The 19,184-nt window shown below is 51.3% G+C and overlaps 1 protein-coding gene across 5 annotated transcripts in view; it reads left to right on the plus strand.

The window, feature by feature from the left end:
* LOC142579586 (uncharacterized) overlaps nucleotides 1-19,184 on the plus strand; it is a 515,154-nt gene that overhangs the window by 403,197 nt on the left and 92,773 nt on the right. For all 5 annotated transcript variants that reach the window (XM_075689952.1, XM_075689955.1, XM_075689957.1 and 2 more), the window contains one exon: nucleotides 1,204-1,408. In XM_075689952.1, the coding sequence (XP_075546067.1) occupies nucleotides 1,204-1,408 (205 nt within the window). The remainder of the gene's footprint in view (nucleotides 1-1,203; nucleotides 1,409-19,184) is intronic.

Below are 19,184 nucleotides of genomic sequence, written 5' to 3' on the forward strand. Positions count from 1 at the left end.
TCGTGACTGTTCAATATATGAAATTGGTGCTGCTCACTATGGTGAAATTATAGCACATCCTAATACTTTGCTTAAGCCGAGTATGTGCAAATAAGCGGGGCCGCTGTCCCAAGTTTATCCAAGCTGACTTCTTACGTTAGTTGGTAGCGCTATGTGATGCCTGTGAGCCTTGCCTGAGGGGACCGGACACGGATGACATTTCCGGTAGCAGTTTGAATAGGTCCTCGTCTTTGACCAGCAAAAGTTTTAGACATTGATTCTTTTGATCATCCTAGCGATTCAATCATCATCATATTAATTGTAATCGGAACTGATGAAATTTTCCGCCAACCTGTTCGTGAGTAATCATTCGAGCTCGTCTTTGAACGTCGATAGAAGCCAGTACTCCAAAGTATCGAGATGAGTTGCAAGTGCAGATATATCACGAACTCACTGCACTCACAGACGGATTTCTTTCTTTCTTACTTGATTTTTATTATAAGTGGATGGCGACTCACACATTGCACTCGTAACTGTACTGCAGTGCGGTGAAGTTCTCACGTCGTCCTCTAACACCGTTCTGTTCGATTACGATCGTCACCATCGTCATTCTCCTTTGTTTTGGTCTATCAGCCGTCACCCAATACCTATCAGTAGCTGAGAACGCACTTATTCCGCAGGCGGACTCTAAAGTTCTTGCTCACCAGCAGTGAATCTGTTTCTCTCTCATTCTGATGCACAACTGCATAGGCGCTTGAGGTTACTTTGTCTTTTCTTCTTTCTTCAGTCAGTCTTTATGATCCTCGTTGTGCGGGATTGCGCCTATCCTCCGTGCACAATTTTATTTTTATTTGATTCTTGCACATCACGCATTTGCTCCGAACCACGACGGTGATGGATTGCCCAGGGAGCCCCCGGAGAGCAAGGCTATATAGGCGCGCTTTACGAGGCGATATCAATGCGACTGCTACGTTCCGCCACACACAAGCAAGCGCACGAATGCACACACAGCAGCCAAACACAAACGCAAGCTCGCGTATATATACTATATGCGTGGGTCGTATAATGCCGCGCGCAGCTTCTTCCACAGCGCGGCTGTTAATTGTCGGTGGCCGGCCGGTCGTATAGCGCGAGTAAACAGACACACGCACAGTGTCGGTGCCACGACGAGGGTCGTTTGCAGGCCACCTGTGTGTTGCATGCATCTTCGTCGATGGCTCGCAGGTCCCGGGGAGGAAGCAGCGGAGGCCACGCGGATGGAAGCGATCAGGGTGGCCGCAGGCGCGTCACGCTGCAGCTGGAAGGGGAGACACTGCGGCTCGCATTGTCCGGTGGCAGCCTGAGGGACAACGAGCGCCGACTCACCGAGATGATCAACCAGCTGCAGCAGCTGCGAGATCAGCTGCTCGTGCAGCAGAGGCTCCAAATGGTCAGTGCACGATGTGACACACTGCTATATATAGATATGTCATTGCGTTGTGCGCTTCTAAACTTCACTTTGCGCTAAGGTGATATTGTAGTAGCGCATTCTGAAGTAGCGCACTGCGCGTAGCGTTGCACGCGAGGGAGCAAATGGCGTAGAATCGCACGTATTTTCTCGGACGCGCTTTTGCTTGACAGACGTCGTATTTGTATGCAAGCACCTGCTCCAGGCCATGACGCCATACATATAGAGGCCCTACCGTTGCCCACCGTGAACCTGCTGGTTCTGGCAGGCGCGCCAGAACTATTGGTTTTGAGTTTTTTTTTTTTTATCGTCGCATAGGAAAACTACCAGAGCTGCACATTATTACGGTCACGAATTGAAGTGGTGCGACGAAAAATTACAAAAACTGTTTATCTTCCATTTGGCCTATGAGCCTGCGCGCTAGCGACTTCGTAGGTTTCTTGCTTACAAACATGAAGCATGTCTTCCACACTGGCGTCATGATTAAATTGGGGAACGAAATACAGAGAAGGCTGTGGGTTTGCAAACAAACGTCCATATGGCAGACAGAAAAAGCAGGCGTCAGCATAGCCACTTCTCTCATTCGCTGTTAGCCGTTCTGAACAATAATTTTGGCGAAGTAAGTTTTGAAACTAAAATAATGTTTAACAGTCTCGGAAGAGAACAGCAATTTACAATAGCTAGCGAGGCACTGGAAGTGGTAAGGGAATACATCTACTTAGGGCAGGTAGGGACGGCGGATCCGGATCATGAGACGGAAATAATCAGAAGAATAAGAACGGGCTGGGGTGCGTTTGGCAGGCATTCTCAGATCATGAACAGCAGGTTGCCATTATCCCTCAAGAGAAAAGTGTATAATAGCTGTGTCTTACCAGTACTCACGTACGGGGCAGAAACCTGGAGTCTTACGAAAAGGGTTCTACTTAAATTGAGGACGATGCAACGAGCTATGGAAAGAAAAATGATGAGTGTAACGTTACGGGATAAGAAAAGAGCAGATTGGGTGAGGGAACAAAGGCGAGTTAATGACATCTTAGTTGAAATCAAGAAAAAGAAATGGGGGGCATGGGCAGGACATGTAATGAGGAGGGAAGATAACCGATGGTCATTAAGGGTTACGGACAGGATTCCAAGGGAAGGGAAGCGTAGCAGGGGGCGGCAGAAAGTTAGGTGGGCGGATGAGATTAGGAAGTTTGCAGGGATGACATGGCCACAATTAGTACATGACCGGGGTTGTTGGAGAAGTATGGGAGAGGCCTTTGCCCTGCAGTGGGCGTAACCAGGCCGATGATGATGATGAAGTTTTGAAGACTTGACCACATCAATTCATCTTGTCTTGTAAAGAAAAACTAAAACCAGTATACAGTCTGTCAAAAAAAAAAAAAAGAGAGAGAGAGAGAGAGAGAGAGAGAGAGAGAGAGAGAGAGAGAGAGAGAGAGAGAGAGAGAGAGAGAATTCTTGCCTGCATTGAACGTGATGGTAGTGCGGCCGTATCTTTGTGGCGTCATGCTCGGCAGCTTGGCTGGATGAGGCCTGTGTGGGCTTGTGAGCTTGTATGCGCTCGAGCTTTCTTCTCCGCGATGTGTTTATTTCAGCTCGAAACGCAGGGCCGAATTCACTGAGCAGTCCGCGGCCTGAAGAGAGTGGTTCGTGAGAAGGGGATCGAACCAACCGTGATAGCATGCATATATGATTAGCAGACGGGGCCAATGAGGCAAACATTTACGAACGGAAAACTTTGTGATTTCGCCTCGCAGTACTAAAGATTGGATCAGTTGCTTATTCAACATGGAAGAGCGCAGTACACGCACGGTCAACCACAAAGAAGAATCCACAAGAGGGAAAAGAATTGAGCGGTTTTGAGGCCACAACAGAAACAGTCCGGCGTGTTTAGTGTGTGCCAGTGGTTTGTGCCATTGGCACCAGTAACAGTGTGCTGAGAAACGCTTCCAACAATTTCCGATCAGGAATCGCTCAGAACGCAGACTCGGCTTCTTTTCCGCACATGTGCTCAACGTCGCAGTATTACATATGTACAATCAATTGCTCTTACGACGACGTTAACCCCGGTGTTCCTCTGCTGAGACAAAGTTCATTTCTACCTTTTTTTATTTTATCGATGTGTGTGTTATATTCCATCGTGAGTGCTTAGGGGTCACAGAAACGTTTAACACTGCGCTTTGTGCGCGCACGTAAGATTGCACTGCATTACAACGAGCGGCCGCTGCTCGGACACGTTACGCAGCACGCGTAGCGTTCTGCTGCGGTGCTGTACAAAGCCATGGGTTACGACTCTGCAAAGCAGACCAATGGTCATCGATGGCAGGACAGTAATGCAGCAGAAAAGGTGCTGTGTGCGGTCTTCACGCCAAGCGCACACACCTTGTTCAGACACAATGACACTAGCTATCTTCAATAAGAAACTGACGGGACTGTCGCAGACGCAAGCGACATAACGAAGTTACATCGCTCATGGGCCGCTTGGTCAATGTAGAAGGTAAACTAGGAGTTCTAAAATGCAGGACAACCCCGTGAAAAAACTTAGGTGCACCAAGCGGTGATCCGTCAGCTGTCACAGGGATGAGAGTGAGATTTATGAGGCAAGACAGCAGGCACGGAAATTAACGTATTTGCACAACATTGTCACTTGCAACTAACTTATCGGCATCGTGTGCCACGGGCAATCCTCGTGTATTCTTTTTGGTGAAGGGGTCGAGTAACACACGAGTGTATGCCTGCGCGTTAGTCATTAGTGAGTTTGCTGCCATCGCTTTTGTCGCTACGAATTATACGCACAGCACCGAACTCCAAATCCCAAATAGATATTTGTCTTGCCAGATTTTGACTCTTATAAAAGAAGCAGTTCGTTTACTTTACAAATCTTTTATAAGAACAAGTCGCAACAGGGCGCTAAATGCCATCGCAAAGGCGGCCAACCGGTGACTTCTTGTGAACGAAAGGAGTTATGCCGGTGTTCGTTGCAAGAGCCGAACGCTGGAGCGGCTTTATATAGGAAGCGGACTGAAAGGGTCTTCATCACTCTCGTGCTTTGGGGCCAGGTTAACGTTGCGACGCGCGCTCGGGCCAAAAGAAAAAAAAATATATGACACTCGCAAACACATATCTCCGCGGCTTACTTGGCGCGGCGACAGGCTGGGACGCCGCGCCTGTCTCGCTTCTCGAAGGCGCGCATCGCGAATGTCGTCCGAACGGAGCGGCATCGGTGGGCGCGCTTTGTTGGCCGCTCGGTTGCGCGGCAGTTCGCACGCGCGCGTGCGCGCTCCTCCCGGGCACCCGTGCTCTCAACTCCGGGAGGACAGGTCCCGAAATAGCTCCGTCGCGGTGCCGCGCTCGGTAGCGCGGGATCGCACGCGCTGCGGGCCCCTCCGGCCACCACCCCCCTCCTCTTGCGCGGGCGCGCGTCCCGGAGGCGAACCCCTTCTTCTCGACGCTGTGTCTCCAGTGTTGTGTGTGCGTGTGTGTGTGGGTGTGCGTAGGTTTTGTGTGCCTTCGACCGCCGAGCCGCTGACTGTGACTCGCACACCGGCGCAGTCGCCTCCTTCACCTCATCGCCGAGGTAAATCTGCCACCGGACGTCCTTTATGTGGGCCTCCCTCCTTCGGCTCTCGCGAGCTTTTGTTTCGCTTCGCGTCTGTTTTCTGGCGCAGTCATTAGCGGATGGCTCGTAATAGTCGCGAGATGAAACTGCCAGGTTTTTTTTTCGTTCTTTTTTTTTTTACGTTCACTCTTCACAGGACGCAGTGCTGATGTGTTTACATGTGAGTTTAGTGTGTAGGTCAGCGCTACGTCGAATGTTTAAGAAGGCACTTACCGGCAAAGCTTGGCCGAGAGTGTTCACAGAAACGCCAACCACTTCGATGCACATGCGTGATCTGCTCTGCAGCGATGCCCTCCTCCCTCTTGTGTGCTATCGTGCTCACTGAGAAATAACGGGAGACCTTAGGCAACAAGTGTACAAGTCATATTTGCATATCTGACAACAGGAAGCTGGCATTATCACTGACCATTGCTCATTCTGTTCTTTTGCGCCAATAGCTCGCAATATGGAAGTATATACTTGCTGCCTGCGCAACAATCTGTCACGGAGAGTGGTTCACGTTCGCTGGTCACTTGGTGACCAACGTAGCTGTACATACCATCACGATGCATCGAACCTCGTCATCCAAGATCGTGCGATAACAGGTTCCTGCCGTGGTGGCCTAAGCGACAAAATTATCACGACGGGGATCGGCTCCATAGGAGAGTTCAAGGTGCAACAGAGAGAGAGATAGAGACCTGGGATCTGCAGTCGCCCTCCTTCACTTCGCAGTCGCTCTAGATTGTGTCTTAACCTTGTTTCTGTGACTACTTTCTTGACGCCTCTAGAGCGCCGGCGCCGCGACGGCGTGGGGAGTTGGAAACTTCGCTACTCGCGCGCACCCGCGGTCTGGAAAAGCGGCATACGTCATTGTCACTGTCTCCTTCCTCGGGAATGCCTGCTTCGTTCTCTCTCTCTCTCACACACACACACACACACACACACACACACACACACACACACACACACACACACACACACACACACACACACACGCGCGCGCACACACGTACACGCAACTTACGCTACGCACCCCTCCCTTCACGCACATAGGCACACACACACACACACGTGATCCCCGAGGAGCAGCAGTAGCGGCAAGCAGCGCGAGTTATTCGCCTAGGTCAGCGACCTGGATGCCGCGTTGCGCCTGGCTACGTGAAAAGAAAAGGAACGTACCGCTGTAGCCGCCTCCACCGCCGCCGCTACCGTTGTGCACTCGTTGTGCTTCCGGCCGCCGTGGCGGGAAAGGATGACGAGGATGCTCCGCGCTTCCGGTCTAGCCGACGCGACGCACCGTGAGCGCGGACCTGCCTGCTTTCCGCCCCGTACGAGCAGAAAGGGGGATTGAGGGAGGGGAGGGACAAGGGTTGCGCGTCGGGATCGCCTCCTGCGCACACAACTCGCGCGCCACGGGAAAGCGAACACCCCTGAGAACACACTTCCCGGCCGCTGTAGCGCAATGTGCCGCGCGCTCGTTCTCCCTTGGCAGGCATAGCTGCAGTCCACAGGTTCGCTTTTTCCGCCTTTTTTTCGTTGCCTGCGTCTTCCTGTTCTCTCTCCTTTCTTTTACCTTTTCTTTGCGGTAGCAGCATATACCGCAATACGCGCGACCGGTGACTTTAAGAAAAAAAAAAAAAAAAAAAAAAGAGCCTCGTCCCCGTCGTGCTTTTAATACGCGCCGCCGCAGATAGGGCCATGCAGGCAAGGCAAGCGAGCGAAGCCCCGGGTTCTTCGTTGCGAGTTGCCCCTTTCTCCATATTTTAAATCTGGCCGCTCCCGGGCTCCTAGGGCGCAGCTTTGGAGAACTCTTCCTATTTTCATCTCGCGCGCTTCTCGTGCCGCATTTTTTTTCGCCCTCCGTTTCCCTCTTTCCCCTCCTTCTCTGTGTGTCTCCTAGATGCCCCGTCCTGGCCTCACTTTATTACTGCCTGTACCTTGGTTCGCTCTCTTTTTTTTCCCCGTGGCATGCTTTCTTTCTTGTTTTTTTTTTTTTGCAATGATTTACGTGCGCGCTTTCACTGTCTAGCTGTTCGCGTTCCGGCTTGTTTGTGGCTTCTTACGCGTTGATACATCTTTTAAAGTTCTCTTTTCCTACCTGAGCGTCGGCGGCCGTTTCTGCTTGCACTTGTTTTGTGTTCTAAAATTTTTTATATAGATTGTTTGCAGTCATTCTGGCTCCATGAAAACCAGGTGGAAGCGGCACGACACGCACGCGCGCCCACTCATGCATTCGCACAAGCGTTCACAAACGTACATTCTTAATCTCGCAAATAAACACGGTCGCTTTCTCGCGCGCGCGCACGCCCGCCCGCACGCACGCACGCACGCACGCACGCACGCACGCACGCACGCACGCACGCACGCACGCACGCACGCACACACACACACACACACACACACACACACACACACACACACACATATATATATGTATATTCAGGCATTTTCGTATTTACGCATGTATATAGGAACACAGAGTTAATCAGACATACAGAAACACGATCTGCGTCTCTCTTGCGTGTGTGCACATGCGCGGATGCACGCATTCGCGTACGCGCTCGTGCACTTCGCTGGCGCGAAAGCGAGTTCCCCCTTTCGCGGCTGCTTTCGAGCGATTCCCTTTTTTCGCGATACAGCGGCGCAATGCGGGAATGGGGAAGAGGGGCACGCGGGGGGGGTGAATGGGGAGGGGGATGATACCTCTTCCCGGAGCGCGCCGTGCACGAACGCTCGCACGCATGCGCGCGACACGGCATCACCGTCGTTCTTCTTCGCTCCGCCGCCGTAAAGTGAGCTGCCGATGAAGCGGACCTGGAATCTTACCGCCGGCGTTGATCCAGCTTTTCGCCGCCAGCAGCCGTCCTCCATGTGGGTGGGGGCTCTCGAGCTAAAGACGGGAAGGGGGGCGGAGGAGGGGGAGAGGAAGTATTCCAGTCCTGAATTTATCCGGCGCGCGTTCGGAATGCAGGAGCGGCGCGGCCGATCAAAAAAACCCTTTTGGGATCTTCGTGCTGCCGCGCTGGCCGTTTCCCCCCGCGCGCCGATGTCTCGCCCGTTTTCGTTGTAAATTATCTCTCGGGCATCTCGGCATACTTTCCTCATTTTTTCCGTCGTATTGCTCGCTCTGTACGGTGCCGCCGCCGAAGAAGCACCGACTGTGCTAAAACGCGAGAACGTATACATACGCGTTCAAAGGAGAAACGAACGATATTATTTCTGGCGGTGTTCCTTGTCTCGCGACCCTTTGCATTCTTGATCTTTTGGCTGTACACGACCTTCGCGTTCCTCTGTCGGTCATTTTTTTTTTTTTTTTTGGCGGCGCTGATTCTTTTATCTAATGCCGGACTGGGCGGGCGTGCGATAGATACCGTGCCTTAAGCAAGTTCGCTATGAGAAACGACTTATGTCAGACTTTAGCCAGATAATGGACGTATACAGTGCACGCCATTCAACCTAGTCTATAGATGCGTCTGCCCTTTACGGTTCGTCTTTTTTTGGCTAAAGGAGTCCGTACGCGCATTCGCATCAAGATGGCGCTGCTAAATCGTGAGGGGCATATCAGAAGCGGCTATAGCCGTTTCGTTTTTCTCTCGCCGAGCACCGTTTCTTTCAGTACTTATATCAAGGCGGTGTATACAGCGGGCCCTTTCAGGATTCGGAGTTGTTCGTAGCGTTTGTTCGGAAGACGACACCGCCGCTTCCGTGAAAGAATGGTCTCGAAACATTGGAATCGTAAGCATTTTCGCGCCGACTGATCTCTGCTGCACGCAGGTATGTATATACCGTTCCCTTTCGAGAAGTCATTCGTTGAGAAATAGGGTACGCCGTTTCTTTGATATCAGATCAAACGTTTCAGAATGCAGAGAGAGCGCCATACGGGCCGGTATGCCGTAATCACACACCCCGTCGAAGACACGCATACCGCTGATTTCATATCTGTTGACTTGCATGCCTTGTCACAAGACCGTAGTTCACCGTTTGTCGGGATTTCTCGAAACGTTTGTTCGAGCGCCGGGCTTCTTCCATTTGATCAAGGGATTGCCGACTTAGACCGAAATAATGTCGTTTAAAGGGTCTCTTCAAACGACAGTGTGCACCCGTTGATTCACGGGTGCACACTTTTCGAAAGTCTGTTGCAGACGCGTCTGTTGTCGAGAAGGGGTTGTGGCGTGGAGCTTAGCTATACACGGTGGGCTTGGTCAACTGCCGCGTGCACGTCTGCTGCAACACGAAGATGAGGTTGAAGCTAGGCTAGATATAAGCTAAGCTAGATATAATGTAATCAAATCCAGTTTACATGAGCTATCTTGCCATGCTATCTAAACGCTGTGACTGGGTACGTTCGGCTATGGCAAGGGCAGACTCCCACCACTCGGGTGGCATGTGGGCCGCCTCACCACACGGACACATTGGAAACGACTCCGAGGCGTCGTTGAAGACGTCCCTTCGAAGCGACAGTGCAGCCATCGACATTTTCCGCGTAATTCGTTATTTACTTATAGGCTAATTGGTGCATGTCAGCTTGTTCTGTCAGCGTAAATTGAAAGTGTATATCGTCGACTTCGTTAGCAGCTGAGTATGTTGGAACCATGCTAGAATTTACATGCCGAATTGACTAAGCGAGAGATAACATTTGCATGAAGCATTCAGAAAGTAACCACGCCCGATGCTTCGCATGTGGTCGATCGTCATTTCCGAGAAAGCTGTAGCTTATACTCCGACCGGCGTGCCATCAACACATACTGCGAGTGCCCACCGATAAGTTCACGTCTTGGTAGCGTTACTGGCGTTGGTGCTCAAGCTTACATATTAAAAGAAAAAAAATGCAACAAGCTCGAGTGTTAATCGACGGCGCTTTTGCAGTATTTTATCTTCGTCTCAAGGGATGCTGGCACAGCCAGCTACTTTCTGGAACTCGTCGCGTGCTGCAAGTTCATTGTTCGCCGCCGCCAGCACGGAAGGAGAGGATGTGCCGGTCCTCCTCCCTATATACCTCCTCTCTTTGCGTGTCTCTCAAATATTCGTCTTTTCGCGCTGTTTAACTGGCAACATGTTATTCCTTCGCCGCATCGGGTGACGCGAGTGAGTGATATATACATTCGTTCTACCCGCTTGCTGTTGGGCGGGCCCGTCTTTCTTTGTTCGCGGCGAAAACAAAAGGCGCCCGTCAGCGCGCCCAGCATGCCGTCTGGCGCGATATAGTATCGACCTTGGCGTGCATGACCCGCCGACGCCGTGGCGCCGCGTTATTAGGCACTGTGTGGTGCATAGCCGTCGCATTCCGCCACCTTCGTGGCGCCCGTGCCTGTCGCTATATAGCGCGGGCGGAGACAGAAGCGGAGAGAGAGGGAGAGAAAAAATTTCGACACGCAGACGAATGGAACGTCGCGGGGGAGATCGGGCAGGCTCTTTTGTAACAACCAACTCCTTCCGCATAACCATGGCGACGAGTAGGCATGGCGCTGCCGGTTGTGGTTGCCTACAAGCCGCAATATGTAGTCAACAGCACGGTGTTTTACGTCCTGGAGTGCTTACTACCACTTTGTACCTTGTATATAGCCTCGACTTGGATATTCTCTCGTTTCTTTCTTTTTTTTTTTTTTGTACACTTTAGAGCTTATAGCGTCTGTTTCTAATTTTCAGAAAGTGCCGAGATTCCTTGTTCCATGTTTTCCCCATCTCGTGGATGTGGCGAATTCTTATCAGAAAAGCCGCGGAGATTTGTTAGTGCCTCAATTTGCCAGAAAAAAAAAAATATCCGTGCTCTCCCTATTTCTCTTTTCCGCAGAACTTTATTTGTTTGCTTGTCTAAGTTCCAAGCGCGACCGGTGTGCACGTACTTGGTAGTGCACGTGAGTAGCCCTTATTTTTCTGGAGTGGCGCGTATAGAGAAACAATGAAGACGAAACTCAGTGCGTCGTTTTATTTGTCTATTTTGTCGTCCTCCTCAACCCTCCAGCGTGCCTTCTTATTTTCGGCCTTCATCTCCCCGCTGGCTTCCTCTGAGAAAGTCGAAACGAAGCTGCAGCGTAATTACTGCCTTTTATTGCAATCGTCATCTAGCTTGTATTGGAATTTCGTACGAAGCTTGTCCTGTATACAACAATGCCCATCACGAGCGCAACATCTACATTCAACGTGGTTTGCATCCGAAACCGAATGACGCGCTGCATTTGTTTTTCTCTCACCATTCCCTCCTTCAATAGCCGAGGCCCTTTTTTTAGCTGCCATACGCTTCGCGGCGCGGCTCCAACGTTGGCGCCGGCCGGCGTGGCCGCGATCAATCCTGCTCCTCTTTTATAGCTGCCACCCGATTTCTTGCAGCGCGGCGCGTGCCTTTCTATAGATGCGGCTGCAGCCCCGAGATATCGATGTTTGGGCCGCGGATGGATAGATGCCTTCAGCCGCCATCACGTAGCGAGGGGAAAGGGGCGGTGGCCTTTTGTGTGCACTGTGCTAGCTCCAGCGCGTGGTGACGGCGGCAGACCTTTAGCCGCGTGGAGTCTTTCTTTCTCAAAAGGAATACGCTGCGGCCGCATTCATTCGTGCGCCGTAGCGTCCGCGTCTTCCGCGGAATCCACCTGTCCAGGCCCGTTACTCAGGGACAGCCGTGATTTACGGCTCCCTATAGCTGCCCCCGGGCGCGGGCCTCCTCTCTATCTCTCGGGAAAGCGACGTAAGCAGCGTCGCCGCTTCGCGCATGCGCGTACGACGGGCTAGTGGTACTGAAGGAAGATGTACAAAGCAAGAAAGCTGTGAGTGTTTATTATCGCCCGAGAAAGATAGTGGCAAAGGTAAACGACGGACGTGCATGTTAACAACCGCGGGATATTTGCGGTTGGCTACCCTGTACTGGTGGTGCGGCAAAACGGGCACAAAGGATCACAGGAAAAAGAAAAGGAAGAATGGGGCAGCATAAGAACATCTGTGCGTGGACATTGTCACACTTTTTAAGGACGCCACATTGTCAGTCACCCACACGTGCATACAACGCCACACAATGCACCGTGACACTCAGCCACAATTTGTAGTGCACTGCTCTCTCTCTCTCTCTCTCTACTCTTTTGGTAGCGGCGCCTTTATAAGCGATCGCGCTGATGCCCGTGTGTAATTGTCCAAGAAGTTTCATCCGACGTGCAAAACACCCTTTGTTATATATACCCTATGAAACTCTAGAGAACCGCCTCGTTTCTGATACTCACTATCTTTTAATTTGTATTTACCGAAATTTAGTAAGCAGACGTGATAGACACCGCGTCAATGTTTAGTTCTAACCCGGTTTCTCTACAAAGGCTTGTGCCTTGCAAAGATGCCGCGGTGACTCTGTAACTATACAATGTTTTCCTGCAGAGCATGATGTTGCGGGCCCGATTCCCGGTCGTGGAGACCGCGTTATGCCGCATGAGGCGGGATGCCGAAACGTTCGCACGTCGAAGAATCGGAGCTGATCGAAATTATTCAGGAGCTTCCCTTTACGGTACTGCCTAGTTGTCCCTAGCTCCTCCCTCTTAGGCTATCTGCTGTGTCTTATTCTCGCCATTTTTCTTTGGACTGTAGAAATATTACTCCGACGTGGCACGGCGACAACGCAATCTGCAGCGGTCGTCGGTCAATCATCAGCGCGTGTGCAAGTCGGTTATTTGTCCGTGTTTGGTTTTGCACTGTATCGTTCCAGATTGTCGAATGCGGGCTGGGGACAGAACTCTCTCGTCATAGTCTCTTCATTCTTGTATTACTTCGCCATTTCTTCGAGGACGGGGACAAAAAAAAATGTAATTATAATGTCGTGGTGATACCCGAGCAGGGGCGAGAACGAAAGAACAAAAATAATAACGCTTCCGCGCGTAGACTGGTATCACTCCACACGTGAAGGCTCGGAAGGAGGGGCTGGTGCGGTCACGATGCGCCAGGCTCCGGCGGCACCATCGCGCGGCGTTGCAACTGATATAGGAAGCGTTGACGGATGCGGCGCTTCCGGTGATATGGTGGTGCGCGCCTGGGGAATTTAATAAAGCGGGCCCGCCCTTTAAGCAGGCCAGGATGCCGCCGCACCCTAGCTCTTTCTTCAAGGTTTACTCTCCCCTCTCTTTCTCTCCCTCTCTTCCGTTATTTTTTTATTTCTCTCTCTCTCTCTCTCTCTCTCTCTCTCATCTGTCTCGCCTCTGCGTGTCTTCCAGACGAGCGACGTGTCTTTAATAGTTACGTCTATTTATTTTTACAGATTTGTTCTATTTACAGCCAGGCACCTTTCATCGTCTCTTGTATATATATATCCCATGCAAGGCTTTACCTTCTCTGTCAACTGTTGCCCGTTATTTCATCTTATTAGTCTTTTTGTTTTTTCGTGTTCGTCGTCGTCTTTGACCGAAACCATCCGTGTCCAGGATGCGCTCGCACCCTTTCCTGATCCCTCGCACGCCGCCGTTACCGGCGCTGTGGTGGCAGCATGCGGCGTACAGCTCGTATAAAAACCGAATCACACATTGTTCGATCTCCGCACGTATGTCACTCTGCTGGTATTAAGTTTCTTAGTTTAGTCTTTTTTTAAATTTCTAATCATTCTCTCTCTCTCTTCTTTCTTTGGACGATGATTTCTTCTTCTTTTTTAAGCAGTTTACTTGGTCCCCTTAGGCCCGCGCTCGTTACGGCGGCGCGCTTATGAATGAATACGAGCGGAATAATGCGGCGGCGTTATGCGACGTTGGCACAGAGTCGCGGTGGCACTTCCTCGACGAGAAGCTGACGCACTAGAGAAGAAGGCCCTCGTGTTGCGGGAGAGTGCGTGATCGCAGTGTAGCCACCCACACGAGAGAGAGAGAGAGAGAGAGAGAGAGAGAGAGAGAGAGAGAGAGAGAGAGAATCCGCGTGTTGTTCTCTGCTCTTGATCGCGTGTCCGCTCTGCGCGGTGACATCAAAAGGGGTCGCGGCTGTGGGGCTACCCTCAAAAAAAGAGAGCGCGCGCAAGAGAAGCCGCAGAATGAGTCTATTTCATTGTTGTTCCGACCTCCTTTTCTTTTTTTCCATTCCGCTGAAAGGAAACATGTGGCGGATTAATTTTGCTAAAGGGGAAGGGGTGCCGTAGTCCGTATAAGGGTGTCACGAGTCTCCCTGATGGGGTACCGAAACCGGATGTCGGCGGCAAGAGGAAATCAAAGGCGTACGTGAGAAACACGCGGGCGAAATCAGATCAGCGACGATTGCAATCTCACGCGCCAGACGCGGCAAGATATCTCTGCGTGCATAATTAAAGGGGCGTGTAGCGTATTTCGGGGCTCGACAGGAAGCGGGCGGCTTCGGAGTACGTGTATATAGTTATACACGGCACGCGTTTTGATGGGATGGTTTGGCTGAACGCGAGGTGCTCGCGTATCTGCATACTACACGCTTCCATATCCGTTCCCTTGACTGTGTACGGCGGGGTGACTGTTACGACGGTAACGTACGTGGTGGATCTAGCTGTGGGCGCGACAGGAGCTCTGTTTCCCGTCGAAGACACTTCGGCGTGTTCCTGTCACCGCGCTTGCGAAGGCAGGGTTCCTGGTAACCGGTGCACAAATTGAAAACAAACGCCATCCTTGAAGGTAATGTAAGCGCCTAGAATCCACCGTGGTTGCTTTGTGGCTATGGCGTTGCGCTGCTAAGCACAACAGATCAAATCCCGGCCGTTGCGGTCACGTTTCGATGGGGGCGCAATGTATAAACGCCGGTCTACAGCGCTTTCGATGCACGTTAAGGAATCCCAGTTTGTAAAAATGAAACCGGAGTCCGCCACTACGGCGTGCCTCATAATCATATTATGAAGTTGGCTCGTAAAACCCCAGAATTTATTTAAGCATTTTAAATATAAGGCTTACGTATCGGCTTGTTTAATATTCGCCAGCAACACGATCCTTCGATATCGATAGCGTCAAGAACGAGGGGCAGAAAAGCTCTGCTGAAGAAACAGCCTTTGTTTTAACCAAAAGAAAAATGCGACAACACGCTTCTGCCGGTTCTATATAAGCGAATGCATTTCTTATATCCGCTTACATAATTTGATTGCAATATATTTAACACGTCATCTCTGTTTTTACCAGTCTGCTCTGCTGAACAAAGCAAAAAAGATCATAGATACAATTTCAGACGTCTTTCTTTCTTTCTTTCTCACTCACTCACTCACTCACTCACCGAACTTCCTCCTTCACCGGTACACATATGGAGGCTTTTGTGTCCCACTGTCGACTTCCTCTTTCTTGCTTCTTCTCTCGTTTATTTAATTAGCATCGCTTCCCGAAGCCGCGCGAGAGGCTTTGGCTTTGCGAGGAGTCCATATACGCGCGTGGCTGAAAGCACCCCAGCAACCACCGGGAGGCAAAACTAAGAAGACGCGGGGACGTGATGAGGCAGAGGAGGGGGGTGGGGGGGGGGATCGAAACAGGAGCACCTGGAAGGCTGCCTTTCCCGCACAGAGAGCAGCAGCCTCCATTGATGACGGTTCCGCAACGGTTACTTCGGCGCACGGCGAGTGGAGCCAGCCGCTGCGCGGTGGATCGCCCCCGCAACAGCGAGCCGCTGCGGTAATGTTCTCGGGAGAAGCCCGCGCGCCGGCTTTTGCTTTGTCGTTAGCGAAGAGGGCGTCGCGGACTTCGCTTCGTTGGTGTTTCGGCTTCCGTGGGGCTCGCTTGTTTTCTTGTGTTTGTTATAACCCTCGCATTCATTTGAGCCCGGCTCTGCGTGTGCCCCCCTGGTGTACACTCAAGTTCGGGCCGCGCTATAATGCCGCTCTGCTGTGGTGCGTGGCGGATTTGCTGCGATTCGCTGTGCTTTTTAATCCCCTTTGTTTTGTTGTTATATGACTGGTCTGCTTTTTTCACTCTTCGTTGCTTGCTCGTGTTACATCGCCCGACCAGTTTTGGCTGTTTGTGTGTGTATGTGTGCGTGCCTTGGCTTTCAGATGTGTTTCAAACAATCCAAACGGGCGGCTCGCAGCGCGGTCGCTCGGCATCAGGTGGTTATGAGAGCACCAAACGCACCACGGAAGCTGGATGCTCTCAGCTCACTGAAGCTTTAAGACAGAAGGCATCTCGTAGAATTAATTGGCTTTTGGCGCGGCAGCGTTCGATTGGCGTTTCTTTTTGTGTCTTTTCTTCTTTGGTGTTCTGCTGGGATTTCTCGGTTACCTGCGATATTATGGTTGATCTCTGCAAATCGGTGTCTAGATTTTATATCCAATTACGTAATGCGCACGGAGGTGTCACACAATCGCTGTATCTTTTCGCGGGTGTCCGGCAGTGAATGGGAAGCTCTCAATATATACTGCGCTGTATATACCACCACGCCTTCAGTACAGTGTTGAGAATCAACAAAGGTATCGGAAAAATAAGTAAGACATAAATAAAATCTTTGAATACCGCTGTGTGACAGGGCAAGTACGCGAAAATACGAAACTCGAACTGGCAAACGCCACCGGATTATTTATTTGTTGAGTTGTTCGAATCACGTTTTCTCGGTGCACATGGCCGTCAAAAGCAATGCGTGCGATGTGTCTTTTTGCTTCTAATACGCTCGCCATAATTATGTGTATATTCTGGAGGCTATGATGACAAACGGGCTGCCGATTACTTAGCGCGTTGCTTTGTATACAAGCTGTTTCTGGCTGCCTGCCTTAGAACAGATATAAGAACCGCACCAAAGAACAGATTAAGGCGATGTGAACAAATAATTCAGTCTGCGCATATTCCGCGCGGGCTCGGACCTTGTCCTCGTGCCAACGTTTCGTGGCGTCAGCGAAACTAGAGCGTGCGGGAAACGTGACGCATGTATGCATATGTATATTGCTGGTGGAAATCGTTCGTTTAATTAAGTGCTTCGAACTCTGTCTCATTAACACCCGCCCGAGTCACGTAGAATCGGCTCGTACTCATTGTGCGCAAGCGCAGTCGCGTGGCCGAGAGACCGCACGAACTAAATCGGCGTCCAAGGACGATGGAATAATGCCCTTTTCCTCGCGTTTTCGTCCATCAGATACCATCGGCTCATTTCTTTTTCTGGGTGAATAAGTCCTGTCGCGACAATGTTAATGTCCATTCCGGTGTGCCGCCGAGAAAAAAAAAAGGAATACAAAAAAAAAGAACGCGAACGGGTTCGATCATTCTGTTTTATAATCTACTGGCTATACGCGTTCCTTACTTTTTTTCCTTTAAATTTTATTTTCTATGCAACGGGCAAAGCTATACACGATTATTGGTTGGTACAGGGCACTACCTATGCTGCAGGAGCGGTTAGTATATGAAACGGGCGTCAGCCAGTCGTGATAAGGAGCACTTTATTGGCAACGGCGGCCTGCCAATTAATGACCAAACAGTTCTTGCTGATGAAAATTCCCCAACTCCCCCGCTTTTATATATACTGCCCCGGCTGATTGGGGCTTTCGAGGGGATTGAACTTTGTCGGTTTATCGGGATAACGGGACGATAACAGCCAGCTGCTGGCGTTTGCGCGCGTCGTCATCTGTAGAGACACGCTGTCGTGCGCGCCTTCATTTTTCGCAACTCTGTCGCCTCATATATACGCGTCGCAGCTACAGAGGGCTGGATCGGCATCGTTCTTTTCGCATGTGCCTGCCCTTACAACATGTATTTGCACACTTTATGTAAAATAAGGTTTCTTCGAAAGTGAACGAATCGCTCGAAGAAAATTGTACTCTTATTGCTTTACACTTATTGTGGATATGATCCCCACGTATGCACTCTCTGGAAGCAACCCCTTGGGAAGTTTTGGACCACTACAATGCTGCACCGAAGGCACGCCAACGCACAGCCTGTTACATGGCTCGCTGCAGCCCAAAGGACAGGTTTACAAGAAAGCAAAACAGCCTGCGAGAACTGCAATGCGTGCGTACGGTGCGTGTGTTCTACAGACTGGCCCGTACTCATTTTCGTAAGGGAAAGGGGCACGTGCACTGTATCGGGTGCTCGGCCAGTTTGCAGCGTGCGCTCCCGGCGCTGCGAGAAGACTTGACGCGGGAGGTCACGAGATCGGCCGCTGATGCCGAGAACGAGACGAATAGGGGGGCGTCGCCCATCGGTAATCGACGAGGCTGTCCGCGTGTCAGAATCGAGGGTGGGCGCCGCCGCCGCCGTCGCCGCTGCCACGCTACGCTGGGAAGCAGCAGCAAGTCGGCAGCAGAGGCCGACCAGCGAGCGTTTCGTGTCTTGCTTCTTTCCTCCTTCTTCCTGTTCTTCAATCGCCGTGCTCGTTGCTCCTAAACGGCATGAGTACGCACGCATACGCTCGCGGTATGTGAGGCGAGCACGTGGTTTTATATATGCGAGCCCTCGTTCTGCAGCCGCGATCTGCTGCGCGGAACCGCCCGCCTTAAAGTCCCGACTACTGTTGTTTCGCGGGCCACCACCCATCGTCGTGGGGCACCCCTAATCCGTTACGTTCGCGATCGTGCAACAAAACAATTAGCTTCCTCTCGGGGTATAACGAGGCGGAGCTCACGCTGTCGCCGTCGTCAGCTGCGTGGCGATAGCTGCATGGCCGGCCGACCGACTCTCCTTTAGTTTGGGCCCGGCAGTTGCATACTGTGATCGCTCATCCGTCCGTCCCTGCGCCCGTGTGGTTCGCTGGAGCTTCTCCTTCCCTTCGCTCCGCGTTCTCTGCACGGGGCGTGGCGGCTGCGTGCCCCGGCGTTTCGAGGAGCCGCATAGTATCGCTTACGACCACCTTTTGCTCTTCGTTGACCGCTTGCTTCGCATTAGCGAATATTTCTCTCGGGAGGGTCTCGCAGTTTGTCGTTTTTGCATGTTGGCATTGCTCAACAGTCGCGCATGCTCGCGACGCTGCGATGAGAGGTTTGGCACACGGTTGTTGAGTTTGGCTAAGTCGATATTTAGGCCTCAACAGCACTGATTATATTCGCGTTTCTTTTCTGAGATGGTATTAGAAGATTGCAGAACGGGACACAGTTTAGCGGCTGTTATGCATGACGGCTAAGAAGCATATATACTAATTTTCGTAAGGACATGCTCAAGTAAGGCTCGAAATCGGTACCGTTGTAGAGGTCACGAAGGGGCCCTTCGGCAGAAGTGGGCCTCATCTATCGAGATAGGTTGTTGAGTGCTCTATGGAAGGTGCGGGTTCCATCCACCGCAACACCTATATACCACATCA

Source organism: Dermacentor variabilis, chromosome 4 (genome assembly GCF_050947875.1).
Source record: "Dermacentor variabilis isolate Ectoservices chromosome 4, ASM5094787v1, whole genome shotgun sequence".
NCBI lineage: Eukaryota > Metazoa > Arthropoda > Arachnida > Ixodida > Ixodidae > Dermacentor > Dermacentor variabilis.